Below are 25052 nucleotides of genomic sequence, written 5' to 3' on the forward strand. Positions count from 1 at the left end.
TCAAAATTTACATCAAAATTTGAAACTCAAGCAGATATAGTATGTTGTCCGTGGATTTTCTGATTAAAAAAATTATTAGTATAACATGTGAGACGGACTATAGGAGCAATATGGTGGAGTAACCTTCGCCAAATTGACGTAAATAATTTTAATACATATAGTCGGTCTCAAATACAGGATACATTTTTTTAAACGAAAAATACAAGGAAAACGCACTATATCAAAATTTACATCAAAATTTGAAACTCAAGCAGATATAGTATGTTGTCCGTGGATTTTCTGATTAAAAAAAATATTAGTATAACATGTGAGACGGACTATAGGAGCAATATGGTGGTGTATCCTTCGCCAAATTGACGTAAATTATTTTAACACATATAGTCGGTCTCAAATATTGGATACATTTTTTTAAACGAAAAATTCAAGGAAAACGCACTATATCAAATTTTGCATCAAAATTTGAAACTCAAGCAGATATAGTATGTTGTCCGTGGATTTTCTGATTAAAAAAATTATTAATATAACATATGAGACGGACTATAGGAACAATATGGTGGAGTATCCTTCGCCAAATTGACGTAAATAATTTTAATACATATAGTCGGTCTCAAATATTGGATACATTTTTTTAAACGAAAAATTCAAGGAAAACGCACTATATCAAATTTTGCATCAAAATTTGAAACTCAAGCAGATATAGTATATTGTCCGTGGATTTTCTGATTAAAAAAATTATTAGTATAATATGTGAGACGGACTATAGGAGCAATATGGTGGAGTATCCTTCGCCAAATTGACGTAAATAATTTTAATACATATAGTCGGTCTCAAATATAGGATACATTTTTTTAAACGAAAAATACAAGGAAAACGCACTATATCAAAATTTACATCAAAATTTGAAACTCAAGCAGATATAGTATGTTGTCCGTGGATTTTCTGATTAAAAAAATTATTAGCATAACATGTGAGACGGACTATAGGAGCAATATGGTGGAGTATCCTTCGCCAAATTGACGTAAATAATTTTAACACATATAGTCGGTCTCAAATATAGGATACATTTTTTTAAACGAAAAATACAAGGAAAACGCACTATATCAAAATTTACATCAAAATTTGAAACTCAAGCAGATATAGTATGTTGTCCGTGGATTTTCTGATTAAAAAAATTATTAGTATAATATGTGAGACGGACTATAGGAGCAATATGGTGGAGTATCCTTCGCCAAATTGACGTAAATAATTTTAACACATATAGTCGGTCTCAAATATAGGATACATTTTTTTAAACGAAAAATTCAAGGAAAACGCACTATATCAAAATTTACATCAAAATTTGAAACTCAAGCAGATATAGTATGTTGTCCGTGGATTTTCTGATTAAAAAAATTATTAGCATAACATGTGAGACGGACTATAGGAGCAATATGGTGGAGTATCCTTCGCCAAATTGATGTAAATAATTTTAACACATATAGTCGGTCTCAAATATAGGATACCTTTTTTTAAACGAAAAATACAAGGAAAACGCACTATATCAAAATTTACATCAAAATTTGAAACTCAAGCAGATATAGTATGTTGTCCGTGGATTTTCTGATTAAAAAAATTATAAGTATAATATGTGAGACGGACTATAGGAGCAATATGGTGGAGTATCCTTCGCCAAATTGACGTAAATAATTTTAACATATATAGTCGGTCTCAAATATAGGATACATTTTTTTAAACGAAAAATACAAGGAAAACGCACTATATCAAAATTTACATCAAAATTTGAAACTCAAGCAGATATAGTATGTTGTCCGTGGATTTTCTGATTAAAAAAATTATTAGCATAACATGTGAGACGGACTATAGGAGCAATATGGTGGAGTATCCTTCGCCAAATTGACGTAAATAATTTTAACACATATAGTCGGTCTCAAATATAGGATACCTTTTTTTAAACGAAAAATACAAGGAAAACGCACTATATCAAAATTTACATCAAAATTTGAAACTCAAGCAGATATAGTATGTTGTCCGTGGATTTTCTGATTAAAAAAATTATTAGTATAATATGTGAGACGGACTATAGGAGCAATATGGTGGAGTATCCTTCGCCAAATTGACGTAAATAATTTTAACACATATAGTCGGTCTCAAATATAGGATACATTTTTTTAAACGAAAAATTCAAGGAAAACGCACTATATCAAAATTTACATCAAAATTTGAAACTCAAGCAGATATAGTATGTTGTCCGTGGATTTTCTGATTAAAAAAATTATTAGTATAACATGTGAGACGGACTATAGGAGCAATATGGTGGAGTGTTCTTCGGCAAATTGACGTAAATAATTTTAATACATATAGTCGGTCTCAAATACAGGATACATTTTTTTAAACGAAAAATACAAGGAAAACGCACTATATCAAAATTTACATCAAAATTTGAAACTCAAGCAGATATAGTATGTTGTCCGTGGATTTTCTGATTAAAAAAATTATTAGTATAACATGTGAGACGGACTATAGGAGCAATATGGTGGAGTATCCTTCGCCAAATTGACGTAAATAATTTTAATACATATAGTCGGTCTCAAATATAGGATACATTTTTTTAAACGAAAAATACAAGGAAAACGCACTATATCAAAATTTACATCAAAATTTGAAACTCAAGCAGATATAGTATGTTGTCCGTGGATTTTCTGATTAAAAAAATTATTAGTATAATATGTGAGACGGACTATAGGAGCAATATGGTGGAGTATCCTTCGCCAAATTGACGTAAATAATTTTAACACATATAGTCGGTCTCAAATATAGGATACATTTTTTTAAACGAAAAATACAAGGAAAACGCACTATATCAAAATTTACATCAAAATTTGACACTCAAGCAGATATAGTATGTTTTCCGTGGATTTTCTGATTAAAAAAATTATTAGTATAATATGTGAGACGGACTATAGGAGCAATATGGTGGAGTATCCTTCGCCAAATTGACGTAAATAATTTTAATACATATAGTCGGTCTCAAATATAGGATACATTTTTTTAAACGAAAAATACAAGGAAAACGCACTATATCAAAATTTACATCAAAATTTGAAACTCAAGCAGATATAGTATGTTGTCCGTGGATTTTCTGATTAAAAAAATTATTAGTATAACTGTGAGACGGACTATAGGAGCAATATGGTGGAGTATCCTTCGCCAAATTGACGTAAATAATTTTAACACATATAGTCGGTCTCAAATATAGGATACATTTTTTTAAACGAAAAATACAAGGAAAACGCACCATATCAAAATTTACATCAAAATTTGAAACTCAAGCAGATATAGTATGTTGTCCGTGGATTTTCTGATTTAAAAAATTATTAGTATATTATGTGAGACGGACTATAGGAGCAATATGGTGGAGTATCCTTCGCCAAATTGACGTAAATAATTTTAATACATATAGTCGGTCTCAAATATAGGATACATTTTTTTAAACGAAAAATTCAAAGAAAACGCACTATATCAAAATTAAATCAAAATTTGAAACTCAAGCAGATATAGTATGTTGTCCGTGGATTTTCTGATTAAAAAAATTATTAGTATAACATGTGAGACGGACTATAGGAGCAATATGGTGGAGTATCCTTCGGCAAATTGACGTAAATAATTTTAATACATATAGTCGGTCTCAAATATAGTATATATTTTTTTAATCGAAAGATTCAAGGAAAACGCACTATATCAAAATTTACATCAAAATTTGAAACACAAGCAGATATAGTATGTTGTCCATATATATTTCGATTAAAAAAATAATTGACTATATAAAGAAAATGTCTACAATTCATTCAAAAATGTATTTCCATCAAATAATCTAAACAAAATTACTAAAACAGAACATATGTCTCAAAATTAATGAAAATACATGTATATTATTCGTCATATGAGCAGCTTACTTATATTTTAAAACGAAAGTTAAATATATTTACCAAAATTAATAATAATAATAAAAAGATTGTTTATTTTCTTATTATCGTTTTTAATAAAACCTGGCAACTTCATGTATCGTATGTTGTATGTTTGGTTGGCTGTGTTCTATTTTAATTGAGTTATAGCATTTGGTATTAATATTATGAATGGTGGTGTTCTGGCACCTTCGCCGAATTTCAACATTCACATATGCATTATATGCATTATTATATCACATATTCACATATGCCAAATATAATAATTCTAATTTGTGACTTCTTGATAAAGATGGCATTGGGAAGGGTTTCTAAAGACGAGATAGTGAAACAAAATATTGAGTAATCTATATATTTATTTATTAATTGTTAGATATCATTAATAACAATACATATAACAATATGCTTATTAATATTTCTTATTACGGTTACAATATAGTCCAAAGGCTGTACTGTCAGTCCTGTGGTCCAGCAGGTTTTCAGGTCCTGCAATGTCGAAACAGAATTAGTTTTATTAAAAATATTCCCAAAATTTTAATGAAAATATATATACTCGCACATAGACTAAACTTTTATTATTTACAATTTTTAGCTTTTTGGATTATAATTTTTATAATTATATATAAGCCAAAGCACTTACTCAATAATAATAATAATGTTGCACAGCTGGTGCACTTTGAGAGAAGTACCATGAACACCATGCACCCACAATACAAACCGCTATGGCTTTCTTAAAATAGAATGGAAATAATAAATCTCCTATATAAATAGATATAAATTTTGAAAATACTTACATGACCAAATCATGTGAAACCTTTTTGGAACAAGCATGGCTTGCCTGAATTAGAATATATATAAAAAGCTTATCCTTTAAGAATATGTTTGTTTGTGTATTTATACAATCAAATCACAGTTCAGAAATTGTTAGTTACTGACACCATCGTTACTGTATATCGTCTTACTTCCATGGCATTGCTATAATTGAACTAATTTGCTACATTCATAGAGCTACTAAAATGTAATCATATTCCAGACTTTTAAGACAAAGATTGATGATTCGTCTAATTGAATTTAACTAAGAAAACTTGATAATATAATTAAACTTTTAAATTTTGACAGTATAGAACTGAAATAATTTTAAGGTCAAATAAAATGGTTCAAATTTCATTTATAAATAATTAAAAAGGAATTTAAGAAGTTCCTAATGTTTAACTACCTTCATCATTTTCTCAAGAAAATAAGTAAATAAAACAACGATATTATGTTTTAATAAAAACGACTTTTATTTAAACAAATATTGGTGATCCATACACATTACTTAGACAGCTAACAGCTGGCCTTTGTAAAAGACCGCTCTTTCGCCCTCTCACGCATTTGATCATGTCGTGTACAATGAAATCTTATCTCTATACAACAATCACTGTTCATCCGAAAAGCATTTTTGTTAATTGAAATTTTGCCAATCCAAAACCAGTGGTTGTCCATAGTATATATACCGTTGAATACCGAATGAGTAGGATAATATCCTCATTTATTTCGGTACAGAAATGGAGAACGGACCCAACACTGTTTTGAACTTTTGTTTCCCTTACCTAATTACAGAAAAAATCAAAGGTTCCTTGGCTCGTAACCGGTACTTCTGTTCGATTCGACAAGAACACGAAGATGCTTCGTGCGTGGTTGATGTGTATAGTTACGAGGCAAAGAGGCTCGGTACAATTTTCCGTATAAAATAAATCCTAAACGAATTTCTCGAGTAAAAAAGGGCTTACAAGTGAGCTAGTCGCCACAATTACATGTAGTAAACGTATTCATTTTGCTCGTTTGCGTACATTTAACAGGGTTACAATTGGATGGTTCTTGAAGCGACATAAACATTGTGCGCACAACAAGGTTCAGTTCAAGGGTTACTTATACCCATCACATCAACAAACCGATACAATAACAACAACGTTCGGGTAATGAACATTAAACCCTGAAAAAAAGACCACTCGTCCAACTTAAAACTAGTGGCCCCCGGCAATTTTTAACATCTATTAAAATAGTTTCAAAAATTTCGCGACCCTTCTAACATTATACGATCAATTCTTGTACTATACTGAAAAATTTTAAACCTAATTATTCACCACTATCGCCGCTATTTACTATGAAAATCAGTCATCAATTAATTGTTAAACTTGAGCCAAAATTGCTGATGTATTATCCATTTTTATCATTACTGAATGAATTTCCATACAATTGGTTGAAAATTGAATTTTCCATTAATACTCCTTTTACTGTTAACATTGTTCTATATTTTAATATACAATAATGTTAATATCAACTTAACCAGAGATATAACAAAAGAATGTGTATCTCGGGTAATAAATATCAAATCCAGAAAAAAGGCCACTCTTCCAATTTTAACATTTACCAAAACAGTAAAAAAAATCGTAATCCTCTAGATTTGATCAATTTTTTATCGCTAAAAACATACTACTTCAATTTCAATAAAATTAATGATTGAGAATTGAAATTTTGATTAATATTCCTTTTAAAGTTAACATTGCTTTATGTTTTAATACACAGGGATGTTTAGATCAACTTACCGGAGATATAACAAAAGAATGTGTACCTTCGGTAACGTCAGGTCTAGGAAAAAGGCAACCCTCTAGATTTGACTTTTCAATACTCCTTTTAATGTTAACATTGTTCTATATTTTAATATACAATAATGTTAATATCAATTTACCAGAGATATAACAAATAATGTGTATTTGGGGTAATAAATGTAAATACAGAAAAAAGACTGATCCGTCAATTTTAACATTTACTAAAATAGTTTAAAAAATGTTGTAAGCCTCTTGATTGAAGCCAAAACAGTTGGTGTATTATCATTTAAAATATACTGAATTATTACGATTAAAATTAATGTTAATTAACATTCTGTTTTGTGTTAACATTGTCCTGTATTTTACATGCCAGAATATTGATATCAAACGACAACAGATTAAACTCAGCTTTAAGTCTCAAGCGTTATTTTGTTTCACAGTTGATTAACGGCATTCAAAGTGGTGATACAATAAAATATATACACAATTTATTTGAGCCTAAATAATAAAAAATAATCGACCATCCCAAATTCCACAACTTATAACACTAGAGAATCTACAAATAAAATTTTGTAGGATCAATTAGCCTAAAAATTAACAATTTCCTAGGTAAATTTATCTTAGTATTCAAAAAAAAAATCATAAAAAATGCCCCCTTCTCCCGCTACCCATCGATTCAGTTGATGTTTATGTCGTTCGAGGAACCACAGGGTGTTCTTATTTTTTTACAATCACAGGAATACTATCGATTAACATTAAAATATATCATATAACAAATATTTACGAGAATAAAAATCTGTACAAGTTTTATATGTTTATTTTATACTTACGCCTACAGTAAACTTAAAGTCAATTATGTTGAACTTGTTTCGACAGCACCAAGGCAATATTTGATCAAGTGGGTGAGTGTGGCTCGATTGCGATTAATATTGTTCCTGTTGTTGCTTTTTCCCGCGGGAAAAAAGAGATGGGTGCTTATTGTCTGGTCGATTATAACGAAATGTTCCAAAGGAATGATAAAACGAAACAACTGCCTCAATGAACAAACTCGACCGCTGTCAGCACAAGTTCTCGCTTAACAACTATCAGGTTTCAGTGCAGTTCGCTGCTGAGGGTTTTATTACCAGGTAACGGGCATCATTTGGATAGTTGGGGGGTGGGGATAGGAGTTTCGGAGAAAAAGGTTTTTTTTCATAGTAAAAAATGCCATAGCATTAGAATCAGTCGTGTCTGGTTTGGTCGTCGATCAACTGGAAGGCAGTGTGTACTAAATTATTCATTCGATCAGTACTGCGATCGTCCATGGTCGTCGATTGTGCCTGAGCACTGTGTGCACCCAGACTCACGCGGCGCCCTTTCCCTACTCCGACAGAATGCAGAAGATGCGTCGCGCACACAAAAAAAAAACAAAAAGTCGCGTGAAAGTTTTAATAGTGACTCAGTCTGAGCTCTTTGTTTTATTTTTCTCCTAGGGTATCTTCTATCAATTCTCGCTTAAGTATGGCTTATTATCAGTCTTCTTTTATTACTCAATGTAAACGGGTGGTCTTACGCTGGGTGATGCTGTTGGTGTAGCGCGATATCCGACGATTTCTTCGAATATTCCTCTTCCACCTGAAAAGTATAAATAAATCACATTAGCTGTGCTTTACAGGATGGTTAAAAAACAAATTATTATTACTATATATATATATATATATATATATACACCTAAATATTATTAAAAAAATTTGAATTTCGAATGATATCTCCTGAATTATTTTATCTTTTAAATATTTTTCAGATACAATAACATATCACCACAAAATCAGTAATTGGATGATAATACTTGTTTTACTGCCAAACTAAATTATTCAATCCAAACAAACAGCCATGTACAGACAGCTATATTAATTTTTTATAAAGATAAATACTAATTTGCAATACACTTTAGATAATATTCATGGATGACTTGATTTTTCCAAAATCAGTTATTACAATTGGGAATAAATTGGTAGTAATTTTAATATGAGACTCAGCAATATTTTGCTCCTCTCTCAATTTCGGCGAACTGTACCGTGTAAGAAAACTTGACTGCATACTTGGAGGAGACGCAGTGAGAAAATTACAGCAGTTTAATATTAAAACAGGGTATGTTTAACAGAATTCACAAAAATATCTGACCGTACTGAAAATGAGATCACCCACATATTAAAGGATGCTTCCTGGTGTAGTTGGTCTTATAAAGATATCAAGTCGGGGAAGATATATGAAAACATAGATTGTTTACATAATGGTTTAAAATGGCAATTTCAGCTTTCATTATTTTTGTAGTTTAATTTGAATGAATCCTCTGCCAAAGGCCACCAAATACTCAAAGAAAAAGTTTGTGGTGACCTTAACAATGGTGATAAAGAAGACAGGAAATCGTGATATAATTGGCTAATTTTAATTAATTATCTCTTGACTCTAATATCTCTATTTTGCAAGTAGTCATTTTTTACATTTTCTGTATGTGTTTTTTAAACCAATCAATTCATTATACTCTGATTTTATTAATGTACTATCATCTTTTTTTTTGTATAAATTATTATATCATAGTATTTCTTTATACAATTTTCCTTAACAGTGATTGATAAAGTATTAAAGTTTAGTTAATATTTCAGTCAATATGTCCTTCAATCCTATTCATTTCTCATTATCCATGTTTTCCCTGCCAATAATCAATAGTATATTCATTTGTATTTTTTTTTTCCTAAACCTAATTATAACCTAGGGCATAAATTAATGATATTAGGAACATGAAAATGTTATCCATGTTTTTTATGTTATTTTTAAAAAGCTTAATCTTTTTTTACATACATTTTTACAAAAATTTTTTGTTGGGAGATCTGAAACAGCCAAGTTTGTTCTTCCACTTCAAAGGTTCATTGAAAGGTCACTTTTGGCAATGATATATATATTATTGAAAATATATCTACGCTTTTATATCAGTTATTTGTTAAATGCAATTGTGGCAATAAAAACATGAAAAAAAAAACAAAGGAGAAATAAACTAGACCTGTCTTTAATTAAACTGTCATAAGTTAATATGTGATAAGTTATTGTTAAAAAATTGAATTAGATCTTCGTTCAACTTCATAGCAAACAGTTCTGAGGCAGAGGATAGTAAAGTATTCACATTTTTTCTACCTCTTATAGTAGAATCTTAATAATTTTACAAAAATTGTTGTTATAAAATTAATATGAAGAACCCTATATTTTAATTAAACATTAAAAAACTGGATTCCCTTTTCAGATACCTAACATTTCTGTGGTGGTCCATTACAGATTATTTATATAATCTTTATTTAATTTACTCTAGCATAACCATAACAAATAACTACTTTACCTTTTGAATCTTATTTACAGGCGAGCCTTTTGAATAGGCTAAAATGGAGGGACTAACAGGCGACATTTGTGACGAATCCGAATCCAGGCTGTTGATGCGTTGTCTCTTGATGTGATCAGGGGACATGGACGCCGACCTTTTGTTAGTCTTGAGCTTCAGGTGAGGATTTTTCGAGGGCACCTTGAGAAAATAACATAAGATCAGTGGTGCTTGAGCCTCTGGATGTTGTTATTCACTTACGGTTCTTCTGATTTCCTTAGCACCGCAGGTTGGCGAGTTCTGGTTGTTGTTGGTATGCGAAGCCATCGCCATGTCGTCCATGCCGGGCGACGGCAGGTTCTGCATCAGCTCGTGGATGGCCTGCTGTACCAGAATGGGGTCTTCGGTGATATCCATGCGAGAATCGGGAGAGCATCCCATGATGCGTGCCTGTAATCACAAAGAACTTGGAATAACGACGACCTGGCGTCGAATAATCGTCTACTTACTTGGCATATTTCATCGTCGGAGCTGTCATAGCATAGATTCGCCAATGAACTGCTAAACATCGCAGCATACCTCTTCCTCATCTCCTTGATCTTCAGCCGGCCCTCGTCCTCGCCTACGAGCGTGTTCACGCAGACGAAACTCTCCACGATTCCCTGATCGTCAATCTCCAGGTACCCGGAGGTCTTCAAATAGATAAATTCGCCGTTTCGTGACTTCAGGCGGTAGCAGGAACTGCCTTCGCTTTCGCCCTTATCGTACACTGAAAAATAAATACATATTGTTGTATTTTGGTTTTATATTTTCATCTTCAGTATCTTTACGGATTTTTCTTTCATTTGGCTTACATATTAAGTGCTTGCTTGATACATTTTTCCTTTTAAATTCTATTTTCGTTTAATTTGGATCTTAATGGTAAGCAACTGCACGTATGCTGATCATATTTTCATTTGTTGATAATTTGCCTCAATGTTCTATGTTTTCGAGTTAGTCCATTATGCCTTTTATTTTTTGTCATTGTTATTTTATGTAGAAAATCGTTGAAAATATCGAATTTTAGTTAGGTTAGATTATTTAACAATTCTCTACAATGAAACATCGCATTTTCATCAATAGAGATTCTTGATTAAAATACCAGGTGTGTCGGTAATTCCTTTTTCGAAGAAATGTTATTCTACAAGCGGGTGTCCTACTGATGAGATAAGGTAGTAGTCAGTGGAGCCACATGTAGGGAGTAAGGCGGGTGCGATGAAATTTCCCATCCAAATTATGCTTCTTTAACTGGTTTTGCTGTATGAGACTGGTTTGTTGTCATGCTGCAAAATCACCTTATCATGTCTTTGAACATATTGTGAATGTTTTTCAATTAATGAACAGTTTAAATTGATTATTTGTTGTCGGTAGTCATTAGTATTAACTGTGTCTCTAGATTTCAACAGTTTCAGACACAGTATGGTCTTGCGTCCAAAGCGATTTGGCCTTTTAGTCAATGGACCGGTTTTTCCAGGTAATAAACATTATTTTTGGTTCTTAATTATTATGGTATTCTTAAAACAAATGCATTTTTCATTATTATTTCGTTACATTTTATTAAGTTTTTGGCCTACATGGGCAAACATTTGAACTTGAAACGGCAACATTGGAACTGTCGAAACAACATTTCGCATGTTCTTATGCTCATCATCAGTCTCTACAAGCAAAAGATGTGTGTTTCATTTTGTGTAATGACGTTTCCAGGCACAAAATTCCACATTTTGAAAAATGTTATTAAAATGTGTTGTTTTTATTAAAACTACTTTATAGGCCTAATATTTGATGATGTCCTATTGTCAATTGATTGTATATTAATACTTACTCTGTCTCAAAGCAATCATGACCCATCTGACATCCTCTCGGTGCATGTACATGAACCCGCTGTGACCGGTCACCTCCTCTATCATGTAGCCGGCGATGAGGGATATTCTGTGGTCACAATTGATGATCCTGCCGTCGATCAGATGACGCGTAATGTACTCGTCCCTGGTGGCGGCCTGCAATATGGCCACCTGGGGTTCGGGACGGAATATCTTTGCGAAAAACACGAAAATCTATAACAAAATTGTTATTAGTTGATTATGCTGTATATTGTAAAAATAGAAAATGCTTAAAGGGGTTAGTGATGATGTACATGTAAACATTACAAAAAGAGAGTTACTGTTTTATAGCGGTTACAGTTATAGTATTTATAGCTTGCGTGTAAAGTTATGTCGTTCGAAGGACACGACAAAACTGTACCAGAGCTAGATAAAAAAAGTATAAAAAAACCGATGAATATTTTAAATTTTTATTTTGAGTAATTAGTACATCCTTCTCCATATTTCACAACTTCTATCAGGCCCTTTGGCAGTTTTTATTTAGGTTTTTAACATAATCTTGATCTAAGTATTTTCACTCATCAGTTTTTTTAATTTTTCAACATTCTGACTGGTAATATGTGTTCCCGGAAGTGAATTTTATTTCTGTCCTTTCTTCAAAACCTATAGCAGTCCAATACATTAGGCTTCCTCCATCTACCTTCTTAGGACTTAAAATCATCTGATCTTTCATTAAATTATGATAGTAATGCAAGTTTAGTGTGTTACAACTGTTTATCTGTAAGATAAGATGTCTGTGGCTGAGTGCAGATTAATATTAAGATTGATCAGTTTAAGCTTTTTGTCATTCTAAAATTTAATAAATTGTTAGAACCGGTGTTGTAGAATCGATTTGGTGAAGGTGTTTGGGCAATTAAAACACTGTATTCAACTGAGTCGCTCTCTATTTATTTCAACAAACCACTCGGTCAAAGCCCCAACAGAGAATGAATCAAGATGGCGGGATCTTCATCCCGTCCGGATAGCATTAGTACGAGCATGCGCCGCAGCGCTCATTACAATTTACAGGAAACTACTTTAATATCGACTATGCAACCATATATACATGAGGGCCTTGCATGTAGGCTCATCCAACCAATTATTTATATATCCAACAAAATAGTTTGAGATCCTGCTTCACTATTGAACTTCACATTAAACTTCAAAGGTCAAAGCGTTACTATGCCCTTTGTGTCCCTATTTAGACCGAAAGAAACCATCATCGGAGAACTTTGATCACCAAATTTGATGCGTTTGGGCTAAGCATTGAGAGAAGAATGGTATGTACGAGTAGAAAATCGACAAAATAATTTTGTAGGTCGACAAAACTGGAACGAACAAAACATACTTTCCACGGTATTCACCAGATTTTGCTCCCTTAGATTATCACTTGTTCCGATTGATGTCGTGTAATTTGGTTGAAGAGTTTTTTATATTTAATATCTTGAGACTTATGATGAGATGTGATCTCTTTTAATTAAAGGACAGCAAAAATGGGAGCAAATATAGGGCAGTAATAAAGAATACTGTGGAAATGATGATTCAATCGAACGCTGATTCACATTCACACACACATACATACACACATTAATATAAATAAAAAAAGATTACCTCAGAATTATAAGGTGCTGGAGAAGACGAAGTCGACGCAATCATGTTGTTGGCAGTGGCTACGGTGGTACTGCTGCCGTTGTTGTTCGGCTGCAGGTGTTTGTGTATGCCCATCATCTTGATGCATTCGTAGACAGCGGGCTCAGATCGGGGTCCAGCTCTTTTGATGCGTATGCTGAAATATTTCCTCCAGCTTTGACCTAACTGTAATTTTAGAATAACACACATATTAAAAAACACTGACCACTTATTTTTTAAATTATTTTATTAGAATGTTGGCAACCAATAACATTAATGCCAAACATTAATCTTTTTTCTTTAATTTTAGTTCAGCTTATTTTACAGTTCATTACATAATTATTTACTCAGATTTATTTAGGGATAATATCGTAAGAAAAAATAAGCTTCGGTCCATAGTTTACTATCATTTTCGATACCATTTTGACGATTACAACTTTGAGAAATAATTGAATTATTAAAAAAAAATTGTTCTCTTCACGTGTGAAAAAGTTCACATGGGTTACCATGATCTGAGTAGTAATAACGGATGTTTTCCTAATAAATATTTAATGAAACGTTGCTCTTTTCTATGATCACAAGTAGACGAGTACACTTTAGGTATGTATGTTCAGTTCATCCCTTAAGGGAAAGAAAAACTAGCGATTTCAATTCTGCAAATTAATTACGTTCGACTTACCTCTCCTTCACACTGCAGGTATGTCTTCAAACGGTCTCGATCTTCTTCAGCAGTGACTGAATATAAGGACTCGCCCATCAAGTCTGCCTGAAAATAATAAAAGAAAATGATGATTCCAAATGATATTTACGACACAGTTATTTAAAGAAAAAATAAACGAAAAAGTTCCAAGAAATGTTCCAGATCACTCGTAGTTCTCATAAAGAAATAGTTCGTAAGAAAAGTGAACAGCAGTTTATTTCATATAGTACATTGCTGTCTATATATTCTGTCAATACGTTCGCAATTAAAAATCATATATCTTCATATCACTCCTACATCTATGGAAGTTGTAAAAGATATTCCCAACTTCTAAGATTAGAGAGATTGATTTGTCAGTGAATAATAAAGCCTATTTGGATTTATCGGGTGCAAGTATGGGTAATCCAACGCTGCCAAAACAAAGTTTTTCGACTAATTGCCAATGTTTAATGAAACAAATTCGCTTTGTTTTATTCTCGTAATTTAATTTTGTGTATATGACACAAAATTATATTATTATTTTGGTATTGTTTAGGTTCCGCACCGACTTGAAAGTGATCAGTTGGTAGTAGTTAAAATAATACTGTAAATAGATAAATAAGTTTAGGTAGGTATTGAGCTAAATTGTATGTATATAGTAGAATATAAAATACGTATATACGTAGATAAGTGAAATAAGATTTTTGTTTATTTTTATTTAGTTATTACAACGATTATTATGCACATATTTTGTTTTAAAACTTTTTTTTGTGTGTTAAAAATTGATTATTTTTTCTTTTTAGTCTTAGATATTTACTCAATAAATTACGCAGTTATTTTATTAACTATTACAATGGGTGGACCAAGTAAAGGTGCAGTCCGTATGATGAAGAATACGATTTCCCCCCTTCCCCCATAAGATCCTGACTTGGTTCCAATGGGACCATCTCAGGACTGCACTCTATTGAATAAAAAAAGAATTTTGAAAATCGATCTATAATAGATGGAGAAATCGGCGAACACACATTAAAAAAATATACAGCCGAACATAGAACTTGCTCCTTTTTTGAAGTCGGTTAAAAGAGGTATTAAATATCAGACCGTATCAAGTGACCGTTGTTTCAGGGCGACTTCTGAAGAAAATAAAGAACTACCAACAGCCACACCTGATAGTTACTGTTACCACGCGATGTTTCTCATGAATGCGACTAAAAATATTAATTATTTACTTTTATCGTAGACATCCAGTCATTAAGTGCTAAATAAATATTTCGCATATATTGTTTTTGGTTTATAATTGATTGTTTTCGTGAATTGTGTAAATTGATGAGAGATTAATTTGTGTAATATGTGTGTGTGAGCGATGTAGATAGAATAATTATACTATTTTTTGTTTATTAAATCATAGACATGTGTTGTAAAAATTGTTTTCGAATTTCAAGTTAATATTTGCGTAATTTTTAGTTTTACGTCTATTACTTTCAAGTGTCCTATGCATATAATTGATATTTATCACTTATCTGGATATCAGTAAATGTTTACATCACGTTCCAAAATTCTGTGCTTTTGTTTCAATTTTTCAAATTTTATTACACGAGGGGTAGTACTTATATGTTGAGACTTGATATTAAGTGAACATGTGTCACAAGTGTTCAGAATTCAGGGAAAATTTTGTTTAAGGTTTTCAACAATATATTTCTATGACAATATCTATGACATTCATTAATTTATTTGTGTTATCTGCCAGCTAGTTTAAAACTATCTAAATGGGGATTGGGGGACAAGGGACTGGTCTGTTCTGTAATCGATTAGAATCCTTGGGATCGTTATTCAACCAGTTGCCTTTTTCTTTGTTTAAGTAAATTTATAGTTCTTGTGATTAAAACCATTTCCCATTCCATAACTTTTATAGTTTTGCCGCTGATTTCCATTTTGCGTCACTATGAGATGCTGAGTTTCTAACATGACTATCAATTGCTTAGAGATAAAAGTTGTAGGAATCTTCAAAAGGCCTTTGTAGTGCCAAAAAAGCAGTGATGACGTGCAAAACGAGTATAAATATTCGATAAATGTATAAAAAATAGCTTAGAAGAATGGTTTGTTTTCTTTAGATTCTATATAAATTGAAAAAAAAATTAAGTACATAACATTGTAGCTGATGAGGAATCATGGATCTACGCCTATAAATGTGAAAGTAAATGACAGTTAATACAAAGTACCAATGATTATTTTTATAAATCAGCTAGTACGGAAGAGAAAAGATATGTTTTCCTATATTTTGTTTCAAAATAAAATTTGTCACTCGTCAGGTCGTTTGTTAGTAGGACTTATTATTAAGTGCTTGCAAATATATTGGTCATTTCTCATTTTAAAAAGCACTTTTTCATCAGCATTTGGAAACTAAATATATCAACCAACCTTGCACGAAAAACTAGGCGTAAGAAAACAGTCTTGACGTCTTGGTCTGAGGCTATTTTAGCGCTCCATTGTTGAAATTTTGATGACTTATATTTAGACATAAACATATCCGAAATGTGGATACATTACTAGACTACAGAGATAAAAGAATAGACAAAACCGTCGCTTTTTGTTGTTTTTATTGAAAGCAATAATTGTAGACCCTTTAAGTCAAGAGAACAATAAAGAATATAAGTAGAGATTACTATGCATCAGTATTGCAATGCTTGAGTGAAGAAATCAAGAAAGATTTCCCCATTCGAAAGAGAAATTGATCTTCTTTCATCAAGACAGTCAGTTTCGCTGGCCAAAAACTATGAAGCTAAAGTCGTAATTATTACATTCACAATACTCATCAAACCGCATCCCCAGTGACTTTTTTATTTCCAATATTAAAAAAAAACTATGTAAATTATGTGGTGTTCTTCTTCCGATGACTTATTGAATGACCCTCGTATAAATATTAAGATAAACACAGTGTCGTTAACTATTTTTTTATCTCAATATTTATTTTTATTATCGCGTAAATAATTGCTCAAGTATACTTCAACGTATTTTCAAAATTGGAGGGAAATTAAATTAATTTCTAGGTCAGATCCTCAAAATATGTTCACACGGTAATTTGATTCTAATTACTGTATCAAAAAAAATCTGATTGATAGAAAATGAAACCGAGACACCAGGAAGAATAAAATTAATCAGGTCAAACCTATATCCATTCAAAGCAAGTCAAATGTTCATACCATGTTATAAGGAACATTCGAGGCAAAAGGAAAATAAAAAATCCGGAACTTAGAGCACAAATGAAAGAGAAAATGAGAAAAATTATTAATGAAACAGACAAAACCCAATTTATGAAGCTGGTGGATGTTTACTTTATGGAGGTATTACTCCGAAAAAAATGCTGCGAAAACAATCTCCTAAAAAGTTGTACGTGTTATACAACTCTTTAGGTTGTTATACGACATATTGCTTAAATTTTTCTGTACTATTTAACTGCTCCGAAGAGTTATATAAACCGAAAGAAATAATAAATCACAAAGCCTGGATATCTTATCTTATCAATTTATTTCATGATTTCTATTAACTATATCTTCACGCAAGACTTTTCATTTAAACATTTGCTTTTTGTTAATCTCTTGAAATATATGTAAAATCCGAAAGTGATGATTTTTTTTTTCGAGTGTTCCATAGTAATCTATAAAATTAGTGCTATACATTTATTTTGGCTTTGCTTGCTGTTAATTTTCTGTATTAAATAAGAAATCATTATATTACCTTAAAAAACTTTTGTAAAAATAAAATTAACCTAAAAATTACTCTCTAACCACAACTCTCGTAAACAACAACGCGTGGCTGTGAAATCTGTCAAGCTACTTTAGAATAAATGCGCATGAGTAGTTCTGGTCCATCATCACATACGCTGAAGTCCTTTTACTGTCGTCTGCGACTGTATTTATGAGTGCTTATTTACGTCCAAGTCTAACTGAAATTGGCAGCTGTGAGCAATCAGCAGTCCGTCAATCGCTAGTGCTAACAAACAAATAAAAGAGCTCCAAACCACGGAGCTATCGAAAAGGTTCTCCAATATCCGCAAAAGAACACAAGTTATTTAACATTTTTGCGCCTTCGTATTGGGTGAGGAATTATAGAAGAAAATTATTAATAATGACGCCTTGTGCATTCTAAAAACCTGTAGCCGGCCGACAGACATAACTTGATCTTCTTTGGACTACGTTAACCCAGAGAAACCTACCGTTTTGATTGTTCTGGTCTTTACCGTGAAATGGCGTACAAATCATTCGGGTTGAGGCTGCATATCATCAAGTGCTTCTTTGAAGAAGTCACAAAGTTGTGCATATGGTTGAGTGGAAGAATGTCCCCGCTCAATTGAGATACTTACGGCTTCAGCCACCGCACCTACTTTCATTCTCTGATCTTTCAATATCATTCCATGAGTTTTGGACCACCTGAATGTTTGGAACCACTTCTGTTCGAACGATCATAATCGATCTCAGGAAAAAATTTCTTAACCATTGAATTTGATGTTGCAAAGAATTTTCTTGGTTATGGTGATAGTTTTTAGTAATAAATAATGCCTAACCAGATCAAGAAAGTCACCGCTTATTTCCATTTTCGTTAAAATTCGTCTTGTGTGCTGTTAAACAGCAACGAGCATTTATTTCTTCTATAAGATTGGTAACCGCTGATATCATTTAAATTATTGATCTTCGTACATACGTACAGGTTTTAATATCTGCTCGTATATCATTAATAACTTGTCCCGAACACAAATAAAGACATTTACATCCTCTATTCATTTTACCAGCCGGACTGGAGACCAATTAAAATTCCTCATCGCAAGAATGAAAAAAATTATAATACGATTACTGATCAATGGTCTCTTTTTTTCATTCATGCTCGCCACACATCAGCCTCGATATTAATGGTATGCAAACAACCACCGGCAAAAAATCGTGTACGTTTTAAACAAAAAGTAATTTATATCGTGACAGGTCGTGACAAATTGATTTCAAATATAAATTCGGGTTTTAACTGTTCATAGTTCATAAAATTGTACCTTATGTATTCGTTGATATATGTGTGTGTGTTTTATTTGGTGACGAAATGTGTATTTATGTGAAAGGTGGTGACAATAAGTAGACATAATTATAAATTGTTCCTCACTCCTCTATGGTGGATTTTATTTTATTCATTGTGTACGTGTTCTTTTCATTAAAATGGTCTTGTGTTGACCCTTTCTCTTTGTATCAATAGAGCAACGTTTGTCACTGTCTAGACCACTATTTTGTTGTTTATTTTTTAATGCAATTTATTTAAAAATGTTATTTTGAACTTATTATTTGCTTGAATTGCATTCGTTGCATGCATTTCTAGATGCGTTGGTTTTTATTTTGTGCGCCACTTTCTTAGTGTGAACAGTGTTTTAGCGTTTTTTCTGTTTTCCTGATTAATAGATAATCAAAATTATTTCGTTCTGATGCCGTTCGTTAGACTTAATTTAATTATTATTGTAACGGGTCATTTGAAAAAGTCCCCGGTCTGACACATAGATCGCGCTACTAGAATTAAATCCATGTCATTTAGTTAGCACTAACCCTCAAAAGACGCGTGTATAAATTTGACAGCTGTCGGATCATTAGTTCGTGAATTATAGCATTTTGGATGAAGCAACTTTTGTTATTGTGAAAAAAATATATAAAGAAATTAGATAAAGATATAATAGATAAAGGAATTTCGCGTGTTGATAAAATATTGCTTTTTGAAGGAAAAAATACAGTTGAAGCAAAAACTTGGCTTGATGCCGAGTTTCCGGACACACTTTTTCCCCAGGAAAATCAACCATCAAGGATTGGTATGTTAAGTTTAGACGTGGTGAAATGAGCACCGAAGACGGTGAATGCAGTGTACACCCAAAAGAGGTTGTTACCGACGAAAACATTTAAAAAATCCACAAAATGATTTTGAAATACCGTAAATTGAAACTGAATGAAATAGCAGATAGTCTAAAGATATCAACTGAACGTGTACATCAGATCATTCACGAATATTTGGGTATGAAAAAGTTCTGTGTAAAGTGGGTGCAGCGCGAGCTCACTTTTGATCAAAAACAGCGACGAGTTGATGATTCGGAGCAGTGTTTGAAGATGACCAAGCGTAATAAACCCGAGTTTTTGCATCGATATGTGACAATAGATGAAACATGGCTGCATCATTTCACTCCGAAATCCAATCGACGGTCATCCGAGTGGACTGCACACGATGAACCCGCTCCAAAGCGTGGGAAAACGCAACAGTCGCCTGGCGAGGTTATGGCGTCTGTATTTTTGGATGCGCATGGAATAATTTTCATTGACTACCTTGAAAAAGGTAGTAGTCAGTCTCTCCAGATCTAGCCCCCAGCGTCTATTTCCTATTCTCAGATCTCAAGAGAATGCCCGTTGGGAAGAAATGTTCGTCGAATGAAGAGGTGATCGACGAAACTGAGGCCTATTTTGAAGCAAAAGACAAATCGTACTACAAAAATGCTATCGAAAAGTTGGAGGGTTACTACAATCAGTGTATCACCCTTGAAGGGAATTATGTTGACTAAAAAAAAAAACTAATTTTGCCAAAAAATGTGTTTTACTATGGTAGGCCGGGGACTTGTCAATTGACCTGTTATGTTACTCTAAAAACTATTTTAGGTGTCTATTAATCAGGTCGGAGGGTAGTAATTGTTTGGTGAATGCATTTAGTTTTCAGTGGGATATCGCGCAGGTTGCTGACTCAATATGGGGTGTCAACGATGGCATGTGGTACTTTATTTTGGAATATCTTAAGGATTGGTATGTTGAATTTGCTAGTAGTACCCCACAATTTGATACCATATGTCCATATGGGCGTAGAGAACTGACCTACACAGCGATATCTTATTATTCCAAGATAATTTGAATTTACGTCTTATGAGCCAATACATTAAGCTAAGTTTAAGCCAAAGTTGTTTACGCTTTATTGGTATATGAAAAAGGAAAATAGTGAGGCATCGTTTTCCTTTCAAGGCCTTTTTTTTGGATTAACCATTGTGAGGTCATTCTCAGCATTATTTTTACCTGGTATGTCTATAATTATATACATAGAGCTTTTAAAGTTAATCTATATTTCACCTTGTTACCAACAAATGAGCTATAGTTGTGAAAATATTGGCCAGACCCAAAAGTGTTCAAATGGAACAATACCAAAAATATGAAGCTATGCTAAGCTAAGCTAAGAATGTGCCTACGGTTCAAGAAGATTTGTATCGCTAAGCCAATCAACATTTGAATAGCGTCAAGTTATATTGCATTTTAAAAATATGCTTATTAAGGTAGCAGCAATTTATCCGAATTATTTTTGTTTTGCATCTATCAGAAATAATAGAGTCAAAGATGTTATGGCTAACTCTGTAAACCAAGATGAGATAATAAAGTGTATATAGACAAGATTGTTTTTTTTTTAATTTTGTGCCTAGGTCTAAGTGTAACAAAGATGTCTGCTTTGTTATATTCCCAGATACTGCCAATTGAAACATGTTACAATAATGTTCTACATATATTTTAGGTCAATTAATTAGAATCAAATTAATTATCAAGAAAAGAAGACAGATTAACGTTGGATTGGTAATTGTTCCACAATTACTCAAGAGGATTCTTAGTTTAGTTAAGTGGAGTTCCGGCAATGGTATCGCAGCTGAAGCTGTAAGTTTACAAAAGGTTGTTTGTGCTCAGCGACTTCTAGCCATTAACTATTCCAGCTGAGAAACATTCAAGCTGTGCATTAGCATAGTCATCTATTTTATTTGGCGTCTATTTTATCCGTTGGAACATTCCGTTGGAAATTACTAATAAATAAATATGGCGTATAAGTCAGGTGTTCATATTATTTCATCCATCCCCTTTATATTATAAAATAAAGTTACAGTTATTTACTTTACCGTCTACGTTTCCAGTATTCTCATTTTTTTCGTTGTAAATTAATAATGATTGACATGTTGTTTAGTATTTTATAGATGCTGTTCAAATAACAACTTAATTGCTTCATTTAAATTCTGGTCATATTTAGTGTGCGCTCAATGCTTTTAAATTACATCTGACCAATAAGAAATAAATTGAGTACCTTTTTTTATTTGTTCCTTTCATAACGATTTTCTATTCGACGGGCTCGAAGATTCGACCTCATTTTTCGGTCTTGTTTTTTTCATATTGTAATCTGTAACAGTCTTATTGTTTTTTCGATTTTTATTAAACGTTAATATTGTTTCTAATTTTTTTTATTAAGAGCAATCAAGGAGGTACTTAAAATCGAATTAAATTAAACGTAGTTCTTTCTAGTTTGGTTACAGTTACTTCTAATATCTAGTTCTGGTCAGTATGACCGCTAGGCATAGAAAAAAGAGGCACCAATAGGCAAGTTTCGATGAAAGGTGGATAAATAAATAATTTCGTCATTTTTATTGACCCTAGATTGACAAATAATATCAGATGTTGTAGTTCCTAATTCGTCATATATAATAAAGGTGTTTAATTTGTAAGAAATATGGGAAACCACACATTATGTCCTCCATTTACGTGTTGGTAAACACCATTCCAACAAAAATGTTAATAGGTTGAAGTATATAACGCCATTTCTTCACCACAATCACTACTTTTAAATCGTTGACAATTAGATAGATACGACCATAGAATAAAGAAATTTAGAAGTGAAAGTTATATGGAAAAATCGGGTCCTACGTTAAACTTTTCGGAATCCCCGTTACGCGGCCAAATGTAAAGGGAAAACGCAACAGCTGTATGTATGTTTCTCTCTCGTTCGGCCTCGGTATTAATAATTCTAACCTAATCAGTTAACGGTCATTTTCAGGTGATATAATTTGTATTGTTTAATTACGTCAACTTTTTCGGTGTGTGTTTTTATATATATCTGACAATTACTTTAGATTATTCTGTGTATTCTAATTTATTAGTGTAATAAAAAGAAAACCTTAAGGGGATCTCTTATAATCTCCTATGTAGCTCCAGGAAAGTTTGTGAAAGCCATGGCTGAAATAAGGTGTAATTCCTACTAGTAATTTAAATAGTAAGTATCTTGTTAAATAATAATGATTTATTGCATTGAAATAATTAAGCAATATTTATTGAGTTTCTTTACCTTTACTACAAGACAAAGGACATATGCCCCAATGACAACATTAAATCACATCAGTTTTTTGAGGCTGATAGATATATAGGAGATAGATATATATCCCACTTGAAATTTATATGTTCATTTACAGATATTTAAATTAAAACATGTTCCAGACATTTGGAAGATGGCGGAAGTTATAATGATCCCAAAATCTAGGAAGTCACCAAACGAAATAAAAACCTATAGACCTATATCACCGCTCCCAGTAATATCTAAGGTTTTTGAACAACTCCTGTTGAAAAGAATAATACCGGTCATAGAGAGAAAAAACTTAATACCAACACATCAGTTTGGGTTTATTAACGAGCACTCAAGAATTGACCAGGTCCACAGAATAACAGATGTTATTGAAAAAGTTTACGAAAGTTAAAAAATATGCTCAGCTATATTCTTAGATGTAGCACAAGCCTTCGATAAGGTTTGGCATGAAGGCCTTGTTCATAAACTACAGCAAACGCTACCAAAACAACACACCGAACTATTAAAATCATACATTACAACCAGAATATTTAAAGTCAAACAAGAAGAAGCTTACGCCACAATAAAAGAAACTAAAGCAGGTGTACCACAAGGAAGTGTACTGGGACCAATGCTGTATCTACTCTACTCTTGTGATATACCACAAATGGAAAATGTCATGATGGCTACATTTGCTGATGATACTGCGATTATAGCTGTGGGAGACAATAGTGAAGAAGCCTCACGAAAATTACAACAAGCAAGTGACAATATAAATAATAGGACACAAGTTTGGAAAATAAGAATTAATGAAAGTAAATCTGTACATGTGCAGTTCACCTATAAACAGACAGTACAAGCACTAATAACATTAAATAATACTATTATTCCATATAGCAACAACGCTAAGTATCTCGGAATGAATCTCGATGCAAAACTTCGCTGGAAGGAACATATAAAGAAGAAAAGAAAAGAACTGGAATTGAAATATAGGAAAATGTACTGGCTAATTGGAAGAAAATCATAATTATCAGTACATAATAAATTGCTATTATATAATCAAATACTGAAACCTACATGGACATACGGAGTTTAGTTATGGGGATGTTCTGCAAAGAATAACATAGACAAAATACAAATTTTTCAGAACAAAGTCCTGAGAGGTATTGTTTATGCACCCAAATACTATAGGACTGATTACCTATATCGAGACCTTCAGATACCCACAGTCAGTCAAGAAATCAAGATAATTGCAAGGGGGCAAGAGGAAAGACTCGACTCTCACACGAATATTGAAATACTACAACTTTTAGATACCACCAGAACAGGACACAGACTCGAAAGAATCAAACCATCTGATCTTGTGTAGTGTTGTGTAGTGAGGTGCATATAATAAAAAATACAGCAGTGACATGTATAAACATTATTTCACCAGAGACTGAGTTAGGTCCGATGGGTCCTCCTAGTTATATACCTAGATTTAAGTTATCATAAAGACAAATTGTAGGTTAGACGGAAACGACTAGTAACAATGTATTAATTAAATAATAAAAAAATTTACAGATAACTCAGCCTGTCCCATCAGTTTCGTTTCAGGTTGGATGAAAAACTAATGGCTTTATCCTTATTGAAATGCAGTGGCAGAGGATATAAACTGTTATCGAAGATATTCTGCTTGCCTTCTAGAAGAACATTAATGCAGATACTGAATAAGGTTCCTTTTTGCTGCTGGAGTAGTAACCTCTAATTTTGGTCGTTAGATCAGAAATTCGACTGTATAGACCGAACTGCAGTTGTCATATTTGA

At 32.4% G+C, this 25052-nt stretch overlaps 1 protein-coding gene and 1 long non-coding RNA gene across 11 annotated transcripts in view; both read right to left on the reverse strand.

Moving 5' to 3' along the window:
• Positions 1 to 4300: 4300 nt before the first annotated feature.
• On the reverse strand, positions 4301 to 5010 carry LOC143203878 (uncharacterized). Its single transcript, XR_013007459.1, has 2 exons — positions 4603 to 5010; positions 4301 to 4448 (listed from the first exon to the last, which is right to left on the reverse strand). It is a non-coding gene; the product is annotated as an uncharacterized LOC143203878 (long non-coding RNA).
• A 211-nt stretch (positions 5011 to 5221) lies between these two features.
• The window catches only part of Tcmet (methoprene-tolerant), a 213084-nt gene continuing 193253 nt past the window's right edge, over positions 5222 to 25052 (reverse strand). For all 10 annotated transcript variants that reach the window (XM_076415496.1, XM_076415502.1, XM_076415498.1 and 7 more), the window contains 7 exons: positions 14109 to 14195; positions 13412 to 13615; positions 11764 to 11995; positions 10412 to 10671; positions 10164 to 10352; positions 9924 to 10103; positions 5222 to 8167 (listed from right to left, as the gene is read on the reverse strand). In XM_076415496.1, coding sequence (XP_076271611.1) covers positions 8102 to 8167; positions 9924 to 10103; positions 10164 to 10352; positions 10412 to 10671; positions 11764 to 11995; positions 13412 to 13615; positions 14109 to 14195 — 1218 coding nt within the window. In that variant the 3' untranslated portion in view covers positions 5222 to 8101. The remainder of the gene's footprint in view (positions 8168 to 9923; positions 10104 to 10163; positions 10353 to 10411; positions 10672 to 11763; positions 11996 to 13411; positions 13616 to 14108; positions 14196 to 25052) is intronic.

The sequence above is a fragment of the Rhynchophorus ferrugineus genome, unplaced genomic scaffold (genome assembly GCF_030347505.1).
Source record: "Rhynchophorus ferrugineus isolate W39M unplaced genomic scaffold, kcgeb_rfMv2 rfM10, whole genome shotgun sequence".
Taxonomy (NCBI): domain Eukaryota; kingdom Metazoa; phylum Arthropoda; class Insecta; order Coleoptera; family Curculionidae; genus Rhynchophorus; species Rhynchophorus ferrugineus.